Here is an 11,718-nt window from a genome sequence, read left to right as displayed (position 1 = left end):
GTTTTTCCATCCGAGGTAGTTTAAAAAATTCAAATTTTAAAATTCAAACATAATTTTGCATGACAAGATGATTTTAAATCAAAACATATATTGTCAACTACAAAGTTTCATAACTCTTCAATACCTGCAACTTTCATGTTGGTGGTTTTTTCTTTCGAGGTCGTTTTCAAAATTTAAATTTTAAATTTTTAAATTCATATGTAGTTTTAGTTGACAAGATGACTTCAAATGGAAAAGTTGTCAACTACAAAATTCTATAACTTCTCAAGATCTACAAAGTTTTTTTTTGTTTAGTGAAAGTCGCCTAGAGGGGGGGTGAATAGGCAAAACCTAAAAACTATAAACTTTGAACACACACTATACCCGGGTTTAGTGTTAGAAATAATTCGGAGCGCAGAAGATAGTTTCTTTTGCTTTGAGTTGCTCAATCAATATGAATAACTTTTGGAGCAGACTCAAAACGATGTGAGCAAGAGAACTTTAGAGAGAGAGGAGAGAGAAGAAACAAATTGAGTGAAGATCAACACAAGTGAACACGACGATTTGTTTCCCGAGGTTCGGTTCCAAAGAACCTAGTCCCCATTGAGGAGGCCACAAAGACTGGGTCTATTCCAACCCTTTCCATCTCTCAATCAGTCACTTGGACCGGTTGAGTGCTTCTTGTTAATCACACGGGTCACTAAAACCCCGCAAGGATCACCACATGATTAGGTGTCTCTTACTAACTTTACAAAGCACTTAGAAAGATTAGAGAGAGAAGAAGAGAGCAATCCAAGCAACAAGAGCAACAAAAGAAACACAAATGACACTCTCTCAAGTCACTAAGCACTTGAGTTGGTTTTTGGAATTTGGAGAGGATTTGATCCTTTGATTGTGTCCTTGAGTGTATGTCTTTGCTCTAGTATTGAATGTAAAGGTCTAAAAACTTGGATAGGATTTGATCTTTTGATTGTGTCTTTGAGTGTATGTCTTTGCTCTAGTATTGAATGTGAAGGTCTAGAAATTTGGATAGGATTTGATCCTTTGATTATGTCTTTGAGTGTATGTCTTTGCTCTAGTATTGAATTTGAAGGTCTAAAAACTTGGATGGCTTGAATGGTGGTCGTTGGGGTATTTATAGCCCCAACCACTATACCAGCCGTTGCTGTCGATGGGCACACCAGACAGTCCGGTGGTGCATCGGACATGTCACTGTTCATTGTCCAGTGCATGCCACGTCAGCCAACCGTTGGGGTTTGGAGCTGTTGACCGTTGAAGTCCTTTGTCCTCTTGCGGCACCAGACAGTCCGGTGTGTTCTAACTTTGCAGTTCTGACTTCTGACTTCTGCACTATTCACTCTTCATCCATCAGAGCAGTCGATCGTTGTTCCGTTGGCTCACCGGACAGTCCGGTGATTTTTAGCGGAGTGGCTATGGGAAAACCCGAGAGCGGCCAGTTCGCGAGGTGCCTTGGCCTGGGCACCAGACAGAGTCCGGTGCGCCACTAGCTGCACCATTTATTGTATTTGCTCCAAATTTTGTAGAGTTCCCCAACTCACTTTCTTTGTTGGTTTATGTTGAACTTTATGCACCTGAGGTAAATGACAACTAGGCAAACTAGTTAGTCTATATGGTTTGTGATGGACGTCAAACACCAAAATCGATTATAGGAAATGTTTAAGTTCATTTCCCTTTCATTTAGTCATTTGTTTATCTCACATGATGGTTCTAACAATATGCACAAATCTTATACACCTCTCTCGTAATTTCATAAACTACGAGAGATATAGGTTTTAAGAACAAATTTACTTTTATTTTGTCATATGAAGAAATGTTCAAAATATAAATTGTACATCATGATGAGTTATATAAATTTGTAATTGAATTTTTTTTCATTTAAATTAATTTACTGCTTTAAAATATAATTTTTAAATTGTTTTTGCTTAGTATTAAAAAAACACTCGGCAAAGAAGCTCTTTATCGAGTGTTATATATTTGACACTCGACAAAGAAGCTCTTTGCCAAGTGTCAAAAATAAAACACTCGGTAAAGAGGTTCTTTGCCGAGTATTTTTTTTACCGAGGGGTTTTTGCTTGACAATGGCAAAGAGTCGAATTCCGATTGTACTTCTAACTCTAGGTCGAGGTGTTTGGGTGGGTACGTCTAATACCTAGAAAACTCCCATCCCCATCACGCGAGCACATAGAGAAAAAGTATAGATTACCCATGAAGGAAACTAGTCCATATCATTGACCTCCAACCAGAAAAAGTATAAGATGTATTCAAACCATGATTGTTGGTTGTAACCCATATTTACATTCGCTTAGCCAACAATATATACATGTGTCTATGTTTATACTCCATCCATTTTAAATTAAAATTCATTTTAGTTAGTTAATATATTCATATGTCATTTGATGTATGTGTTTAAATATGTGTCTAAATTTATCGTCGTTCATTCAAATATAGGTATAAAAATTAAGAACTAAAACAAATACTATTTTAGGATGAATGAAATATCTTATACTTAAACATAAATAAAAACCGTAGCAACATACATGCTTTTAAGTTATTAAAATAGACAAATGACTCGTCTCGTTGGTTTTAGACGTCGATTAGCTAACATGGTACCTGGTTTCGCTAACTAGTCCATATCATATCTTTTTTTATAGTTTTGCCTTTCTACTTGAGATTTTGAATTTTTATAAGCGAATCCAAGTAGGAAAGCTGAACCAAAAGGGTCTCTAAGGCCCTGTTTGTTTCGGATTATAATCTCTCTAGATTATATAATTCAGCGTAAATAATACAGCAGATAAACAAACATCTAGATTATGGGTTCGGATTATATAATCTAAAACTAAGATTATGATAATCTCATAATCTCCTAAAAGTAGCTTATTTGAGATTATTTTGGCAAAAGACCCACTACTCATGGTTATGTAAATAGAAATTATAATATATGTCATCCTTCTTTCCTCACCTCAAATAAACAAACAATGGTACTGTTGTCTTTACAAATAATCTATATTTGTATTATTTAAACTAACAAACAACTACATGTAGATTATAATATGTCTAGATTATATAATTTAGATTATAATTCAGATTATATAATCTATAAGCTGAAACAAACAGGCCCTAAGTATCCATATTGATATATCTCAGAAAGTTATCTATATTTTTCCAGCATCAAGGACATATATCTCTTCTCTATTTCTACTACTATAAAAAAACATCAGTTTCTATTGTTCCATCTTCCTCGTGCGTCACATACAAAGCTCGGTAGCTCGTAAGTTTATTCCTTCTCCATATGGGCAATACAATCTGCCTGAGCAACCTATGTCATATTTCCCTCCTCACGTCAAGCTGCTCAGCCGCTGCCCCTCCTCTCCCTCGTCGCCACCTCTCCTCGTTCTCGTTCGCTCTTGGCGTTCCCACTGCTGTTGGCCTTTCCCCTGCCTCGTGCGCGGTGCCACTCGCTACCTCTTCTCGCCCTCTCCTCTTTATGCATAGGCACTGAGAAAATATAAATTATACATAAAATTATGATGAAAAGGATAGCATCTGCATCAATGATCATATATCATATATATAAATATAAATATTGTTTGTATACAATTGTTATGGTCTAACATCTTGTGGTAACATGTGGACATTGTGGCGGCACACCAATATGATGCTACCGTACCGGCAATGCCAAGAAGCGGCGGTTTTCGTAGCCTTCCGGTGAGCCCGTGACGCATGGTCACCAAACTCGAAAACTCCCCCTTCAGGCCTGCACCACGCCATCAGACACTGATCGCCAGAGCCAGACCAAACGGTATGGGAGGAAACAACAGATGAAGGAGGCCGACTGGCCAAGCAGGGCAAGCACACAGTGACACAGCACTGCTCCAGGTACAGGACTGGCAACTCGTGTCCCTTGCCTAGCCGAAAGCTCCGAAACAGACTGCCATGTTCTTGCAATCCTGCTGTCCGCTTCTCGATCTCGGCGTCTCTGGCTCTGGGAGTACGCGGTTGCGCCGGCTCGTCCGCGCCCATTTCGCTTGCCGTCAGGACCTGAGTCCAGACGACACTCTTTACCAAAAAGCACCAGGCATGTTTTCCTGGAACCAGTCACCGCTTAATCCTGTACCTCTAGTTAGCAAGAACCCTCGGCCGGCCCGCGTCTCTTAAATTTCTGCCCTTTCGCGCCCGAGGTTCCTTGTTCTTGTTTGCTTGCTGCAGTTCTGTAAAGGCTGTGGCCACTGGCCAGCACTCTGCGACGTGTATGCGAGTAGAATGAGCTGTTGAAGGGACGATGTGAGCGTGGAAACGAGATGTCTCTTTGCGTGTAGTAGTATATGGACGCTCAAATAAAGAGAAGAGAGCTGTGGATTTGGAATATGAAAGAGTGAGTCTGTTGGCCTCGGGGGGAGATCAGATAATTGAGATAATGCTGACTTCAATATACGTTCCGTTAAAAATCATGACTTGAGAGACGCTAAACTCTCTAAGAAAAATCACGTCAAGAGAACAGAAATACTTTCTATAACGCATACTTTATCATGACAGTACATTTTATGTTTTTTTATCTTTTACATATATCAAAGTACGTTTCTTATACAAAAGTTAGTAATCTCCAAGAGACTATATTTTCAACTCTTGACTCTTTATTTATCTATCTATAAAAATTAAACTCTATCTATAAAAATTAAACTCTATATGTAGTATCTCGTTCCAACCGTTAGTTTGGCTAGCGATGAGGGCAATTTAGAGAGCCGGATGACTTGGCTAGTTAAGAGCAACTCCAAGAGACTATGTATATGGTTTTGTAAAGGTAAATTTAGCTAATATTAAAAGAAAATTGTATCCAATAGACTCTGTAAACGACTCTTCAAATTTAGTGGCTCTCTATTTCTCCATCTTCGCTCTCCATTTTTGGATAGCCTGCTTCACTCTCTATTCAGTCCGTAAGTTTACCGAGTCTGTTGGATTAGCCTACATTTTTTTTTCTCTAAAATCTATTTTAGAGATTAGCTAAATCAGTAAATTTGTCTAGTATTTTTAGCTAATCTCTTGGAGTTGCTCTAAATGGTTAGTCTGTTGAAAATTTATTTTACTGTTAAATATTTAAATTTTAACTTGATGAATCATTTGACTAGTTTCTTGGAGATGCTCTTATCATTTTTTTTTTCGAACAAAATCTAATATACACACAACAATAGGAGAACCTGCGTGTGTATATATAATAAAGAGGGATACGATAGCTTTTGTATAAGATATATATTTTGGTTTAGTTAAAGGATAAAAAATATATACCACATAATTACGAAGAGGTATGCGTATTATAGGTATTCCGTTAGTATAAAATTATAAAAAATTAGAGACTTCCATATTGGCGTGGACATGTGGACATTTGTTCTAATTGTCTCGGCGGGCGGAGTGAAAAGGAGAAAGGAGAAGATAAAGCAGAGGATGTGTCATGTGCCCCTCATTAAAAAGGAGGCACAGACGCCGCTGAGCTCTACTAGTACCACTGCTCCGCTCATCTCTCCTGCGGCGGTGGAAGATTAGGAATTGAGCCCGCGGCAAGCTCGGGGAGTTACTGTGAATCCATCTGATTCCCACCCACCCGCGCAGACGCAGCTGCATTCCGCGATCCCAGGCGGCGGGAGGCGGCTCTTGATGCTAGAGATGCTCGCTCCGCGTCGTTCTCGGCAGCACCGACGGCGGGTAGGTGGAGGCAGAGGGCCCCGGTGAGAACAGAAGTGTCAGTGGTGCTGGTGTTCCCTTACCTTCGCCGCTTCGCGAGTGCTGTTCTTTCCTTCAGTTGTCGGCGGCAATGGCGCCGGGCCTGAGGCTGGCCTACCCGTGGGGGAGGGATGTCCGGCGGGGCACGCCGGTGGTGGTGACCATGGAGAACCCCAACTACTCGGTGGTGGAGATTGACGGGCCCGAGGCGGAGGCGCTCCGGGCCGGCGTGCCTCCCATGGACAAAGGCCGAGGCCGGGGCCGGAGCGCCAAGCAGTTCACTTGGGTGCTGCTCCTCCGCGCACACCGTGCCGCCGGGTGCCTCGCCTCGCTCGCCGCCGTCACCTGGGCGCTGCCGTCTGCCGTCGCGAAGCGTTTCCGGCGGGCCGCCGCCGCCGAGGGCGTCGGCCGCGGCCGGGGCTGGCTGCTCTACAGGTTCATCAAGGTGCTCTTGGCGCTCTCCTTGCTCGCCCTCACCGTTGAGCTGGCGGCCTACTGGAAAGGGTGGCACTTTCAGAGGCCCAATTTGACTATGCCTGAATTTCATGTGCCGGAGGTGGAGGACATTCAGGGGTGGCTGCACACGGCGTACCTCGCCTGGATGTCATTCCGAGCTGACTACATCCGACGGCCGATCGAGTTCTTGTCCAAAGTTTGCATTCTGCTATTTGTTGTCCAATCGTTGGATCGGCTCGTCTTGTGCATCGCATGCTTCTGGATTAAGCTCAAGAAAATCAAGCCAAGGCTTGAAGGGGACCCATTCCGGGAGGGTTCAGGGTATCTGCACCCGATGGTACTTGTTCAGATTCCTATGTGCAATGAAAAGGAGGTAAGGAGCTGAATTCCTTATGCAAGTTGTGATGTGCTTGTTCATTGGGTTTTGGATGACAGGATCATTATTGGAACAGGTCTATGAGCAGTCGATTTCAGCCGTCTGCCAGCTAGATTGGCCTAGGGATAAGTTTCTAATCCAGGTGCTTGATGATTCGAGCGACGAGAGCATTCAGATGTTGATCAAAGCAGAAGTTTCTAAGTGGAACCAGCAGGGTGTGAACATTGTCTATCGGCATCGGGTGTTGAGGACTGGGTATAAAGCTGGGAACCTGAACTCTGCAATGAGCTGTGACTATGTCAAGAATTTTGAATTTGTTGCCATTTTTGACGCGGACTTCCAACCAAGCACTGATTTTCTCAAGAAAACAATCCCACATTTTGATGTAAGAATTGTGTAGTCTGTTTTTCTATATGAGCTACTGTGTGTCTACTCCATACTAAATCTATTGCAAATCTTTGGGTGATTCAGGGGAACCCTGAGCTTGGATTAGTTCAAGCCCGTTGGAGCTTTGTGAATAAGGATGAGAACCTCTTGACCCGCCTTCAAAATATCAACCTTTGCTTCCACTTTGAAGTGGAGCAGCAGGTCAATGGTGTCTTCCTGAACTTCTTTGGGTTCAATGGAACTGCTGGAGTCTGGAGGATCCAAGCTTTAGAAGAATCAGGAGGCTGGCTTGAGCGAACAACCGTGGAGGATATGGATATTGCTGTTCGGGCTCACCTGAATGGATGGAAGTTCATCTTCCTGAATGATGTGAAGGTACATTTGCATAACCATAGCATTTCACATAGAAATCAGTGTCATGTCCTGATGTCCATGTGGAAACTGATTTTTCTTGGCACCATCATCGTCCAGGTCTTGTGTGAAGTTCCAGAATCTTATGAAGCATATCGGAAACAGCAACACCGGTGGCATTCTGGCCCAATGCACCTTTTCCGGCTGTGCTTTCCGGACATAATTACTGCCAAGGTATGCAATCCGGATAGCTCGAAGTTGGAACTTGTGCCGATCAAAGTTCCTTTTCTCGGGGTATGGATCAATATTTTTCTTTTGATGAAAATTTGCTACTCTGACTGCAGATCTCCTCATGGAAGAAAGCAAATTTAATACTATTGTTCTTTCTTTTGAGGAAGTTGATACTTCCTTTCTATTCTTTCACATTATTTTGTGTCATTCTTCCATTAACCATGTTTGTTCCCGAGGCCGAGTTGCCTGTGTGGGTCATCTGTTATGTGCCGATTTGCATGTCCTTCTTGAATATTCTGCCATCCCCAAGATCATTTCCCTTCATTGTACCATACCTCCTCTTCGAGAACACCATGTCTGTTACCAAATTCAACGCAATGGTGTCCGGGCTGTTCAAACTCGGGAGCTCCTACGAATGGGTTGTCACCAAGAAGTCTGGCCGATCATCTGAATTGGATCTCTTGACATCGGAAGAAAAGAATAGGAAGTGCACCACACTTCCTCAGCTCCAGAATCAATTGCCTGAAAACAGTGAGCTGGTCGAGATCAATGTGCGAAAGGAACAGCGAGAGAAGGTGCCAAATGACGCCAAAAGGGGTAACAAGATCTACAAGAAAGAGCTTGCTCTTTCTCTGCTCCTGCTCACCGCTGCGACTCGGAGCCTCTTGTCTGCTCAGGGGATTCATTTCTACTTCCTTCTGTTCCAGGGGATGTCATTCCTTGCCGTTGGCCTCGATCTAATTGGTGAACAGATAAGTTGATTCCTCGCATGCTATTGTTCTTGTTCAGACAGCATGGGAATCACACATATGTTCATACATACAGTGATATCAAAATTCTAAATTTCCCATTCATGGTTTAGAGTTTTGCTTCAGAATTGCAACCCTGCTCAACGACAAAGGGGAGCGCAACTGCCTCCAGAAAGCCCAACAGTACATAATAAACTGAAGAGTTGATAGCTCTTGTTCATCTGTACGCTCTCAGTAAATGTTCCAGCAGTGTTCATAAATAGAGTTCCGTTTCCGCTGAAGTTCTTTTGAGTTTTCATGAACACTGAAATGTGTACCGTGTTTCATTTGTAAATCGTGATACGACGAAATTGGTTTCGAAGAAGATAAACTGTCAAATTCAGTGTGATATTTGTCTCCATCCTTGCTATGCTAGGTGAACTGCGTTGCGGTCTATCTCGCTATCTGTCGGTGGATCTGCTTTTAGAGTAAAGCCAACAGGCAGACAGTTGGATCAACTGTTGGTGCAGTGACCTTTGTTCTCCCGCGCCATCATCATACCTTCATAACGGCATCTAGCATTTTGTGTGTGGCGCACCGGCTGCCGGCGGGCGTCACAATTGCCCTCTCCTTTTCGCTGAAGATGCTATTACAGGGCTCCAGCTACCTCTGTCCTGGTTACTACTTACTAGCGATGGCTGGTACCTGCAGTGCAGCAGGTTGCTACTTGTAATTGCTAATGAGATCTCCGATCCAAGTAGGCACAGTTCAGATGTGCAAAACTGCGAGGTTGTTAAATCTATCTCATAATTGTTGAGATGAGATTTTACTTCTTGTCACCTGAGAGTTTCTGAACTGTGCAAAAAATAAAATAAAAATGGTAAGCTTGCCTTGACAGGTCAACACAGGTTGCTAAATTACTGTTCAGGCTTCATCCAATACGTGAAACGCTAGCCATTTCTGTTGTGCCAACATTTTATGAGTCCAAATGTTGTTGTTTTACCATTTGAAATAAAAAGATTGCTGATTATCTCTCAGGCCAACTAGCAGTACTTGTGCAATACCACAAAGGAAACGCTGCTGCTGAACATTTGTTATTTTTTCTTCTTGAGATGCTACTGAGCTGCTGCATTGAGATGGAAGAAGCACAACAGACTCTTCTCCTCATCTGACAGAGCCATTGAACTTCCTTTTACTCCTCTGCTGATCTCTGCTTCCAGCCACCACCGTGCTGTCATCAGTGCGGCTGCAGCTCATCTGGTCTGATCTCACCAGCCCATCAGGGAAGAGAGTAATCACTCGCTAGTGGAAACAAGTACTAAGCAGTATACGAGCCATCAATGAGCAGAACAGCAGTACAACTATTGCTTGTGAGATGAAAAGATGAACCATCGGTGCTTGTCGTTGCACAACGTACGTCAACACATGCTTTTCGCAGATTGTTCCCGTGATGTGTCGGTGGGGAGACAGGAGGGCTGGTGGGAGGACTGTTCGGGAGAGGAGGAGCACCAGAACCTCTGCGGCTGCAACCAATGGCACTAGGACCTGGACGGCATCACTCACTTCCTGGTGGCTGGTGCGATGGGAAGGGACTGGCGCATTTTTGGCAAGGCAAAATACGTGGCGTTGCAGGCGACGGGAGGCCGGCCGGCCGACCGATGCGGGCGACGCCGACACGACGGGGAGGGGCCGGCCAGCCTCGTGCTGTCGTGCATGCAAGTGGTTCGGGGCGCATCTCGGCGGTGTCGGCCGAGGCGTGCCAAATGACTGCCCTGTGCTGTGTAAGGCTATTCACAACGGAGATTTCATGGGGTGTTTCATGTATTAATTAGCCTGCCACATCAGCTATTTTGATGACATGTCACATCATTTAAGAAGGAAGAGTTTCATGGAGTTTCATGGGGATGAAACCATGTTAACTCGTTTCCAAGATCTTGAAAACTGTGTGAAACCTCCATTAAGAGTGTTTTGTTTCATCTTCATATTTTTTTGACGAAGGGGCGAAGCCCCCTATTTCATTAAGAAATAGGAATGTATGTAACAACCGCACCCACGCGGTAGGACTTCCAAAAAGAACAGCCACGGCCAGAGAGTTATCTAGACTCTAAACACTAACGCAAGATCAGTGAAGAGACTACGATAACAGGGAAAGTTTTGGCCTACGAAGAGCTACATAAGACTTTCTTATATACAACCAACCAAGACAGGCAGAAGCCACAAAAGACCTGAACAGTAAGGCCAACAAAAGACAGACAACTGTCCCAACAAGTTTTCACGGCTTCAGCATCTTCTGTCATCCAGAAATCCGCCTGTCAAGAAGTATGTTGACATATGAAATAGTGAGATGAAACTCTCTATTGAGAGAGGGTATTTTATTCATCCATAAATCTGATGTGACATTTTTGAAAATAGAGACATGAAATCCCCATTGTGAGTAGCCTAAGAACCAAAGAATTTAGTACCGCGTACCGTTCTCAGTGTGTTCAGGTTCACTTGGCCTTTCGCTCAGTTCGTCGCATTGCATGGCCATGGCCTACAGGTTCTGTTTGTGCTTCCTCAGCTTTTTCCCTTCCAATAACAGAACAGAGACCTGCAGCTGCTCACATAAATGATAGTGGCAAAATCATAAATGATTCGCTATCCCAGCGATTACACATGAAGTTTGAAATAGAGGATGTAGTACTGGACTTTGGGATGGCAATGGATCACGATTTAAATGATTATTCACAAAATGGTCGAGGGCTAAATAAATTTTAGTTTAAAAATGAATAGAAATAGAGTCCGATCATAATCCAATCCTTAAATCATATAGTGTAAAATTTAGAACTCGTTGTCATCTCGTCATCTCTAGCTAGCGTGCTCGAGACAACTTTAGTGACTTAAGGGTTAGGATTCACATATGCCCTAGCTATCTAGCTATGGGGAATCAGCTTAGCCGACTGGAGTGTCGGCCTAGGCCTAGCTAACAAGGGGTTTTGGTTGATCAAGGCAGCAAGAACAGCTAGGCTGGTTTTGATGGCCTGTACTCCGAGAAAGTCTTCCAAAAATCCAAAAATGGACCAACAACCTTAAAAAAATTTCAAACTTTGCAGTAATGGTTCTTAATTTTATTAAATGAAATCCCCGAAGAACCAAACCTAGAAAACTTGAAATCACAGCAGACCCAATAATTCATCAAGGGAATTAAGGTTTTCTCAATGAATATCCTCCCAATGGTAAAAAAGTACTGGTGATAAATCTACCTGATTCACTTGGTGTTGTTCATCAGATGTTCTTGCATGAATTCAACCCAACAAACTAACCCTAAACCCCCACGAATTAAAGATCAACCAAAAGGATAAACAGAGGGAGAAAGAGAGAAGGGAAAACCAAATTCAACTCACTGCAAGAACATTGAACATATAATTATATGTCTAGTGAATGATTGTTATATTTCTAAGATCTACCAAGTATAGTTCTTATAGATAAAAGATTAAG

The 11,718-nt window shown here is 42.8% G+C and overlaps 1 protein-coding gene across 2 annotated transcripts; it reads left to right on the top strand.

Moving 5' to 3' along the window:
* The first annotated feature begins 3,801 nt into the window (after window positions 1-3,801).
* On the top strand, window positions 3,802-8,660 carry LOC100194288 (putative xyloglucan glycosyltransferase 8). 2 transcript variants are annotated; one of them, XM_008652736.3, is made up of 5 exons: window positions 3,802-6,541; window positions 6,621-6,929; window positions 7,016-7,306; window positions 7,403-7,516; window positions 7,627-8,660. In XM_008652736.3, the coding sequence occupies exons 1-5, from the start codon at window positions 5,804-5,806 to the stop codon at window positions 8,272-8,274; spliced, it is 2,100 nt and encodes a 699-aa protein (XP_008650958.1). In that variant the 5' UTR covers window positions 3,802-5,803; the 3' UTR covers window positions 8,275-8,660. The 2 variants fall into 2 exon arrangements, with proteins under 2 accessions (XP_008650958.1, NP_001335706.1); NM_001348777.1 differs by having other exon boundaries at window positions 5,526-6,541; window positions 7,403-8,637.
* Window positions 8,661-11,718: the final 3,058 nt, after the last annotated feature.

The sequence above is a fragment of the Zea mays genome, chromosome 7 (assembly GCF_902167145.1).
Source record: "Zea mays cultivar B73 chromosome 7, Zm-B73-REFERENCE-NAM-5.0, whole genome shotgun sequence".
In the NCBI taxonomy this organism is placed as follows: Eukaryota; Viridiplantae; Streptophyta; class Magnoliopsida; order Poales; family Poaceae; genus Zea; species Zea mays.
Note: the sequence above shows the minus strand (reverse complement) of the source record. Positions and strands in the feature narration are given on the sequence as shown.

What these genes read in the sequence shown, in the direction of transcription:
- LOC100194288 (XM_008652736.3), top strand. Translation starts at nt 5,804, where the DNA reads ATGGCGCCGGGCCTGAGGCTGGCCTACCCGTGGGGGAGGGATGTCCGG. An exon ending in CTATGTGCAATGAAAAGGAG is followed by an intron (nt 6,542 to 6,620) that starts GTAAGGAGCTGA and finishes TTATTGGAACAG; the next exon opens with GTCTATGAGCAGTCGATTTC. An exon ending in AAACAATCCCACATTTTGAT is followed by an intron (nt 6,930 to 7,015) that starts GTAAGAATTGTG and finishes TGGGTGATTCAG; the next exon opens with GGGAACCCTGAGCTTGGATT.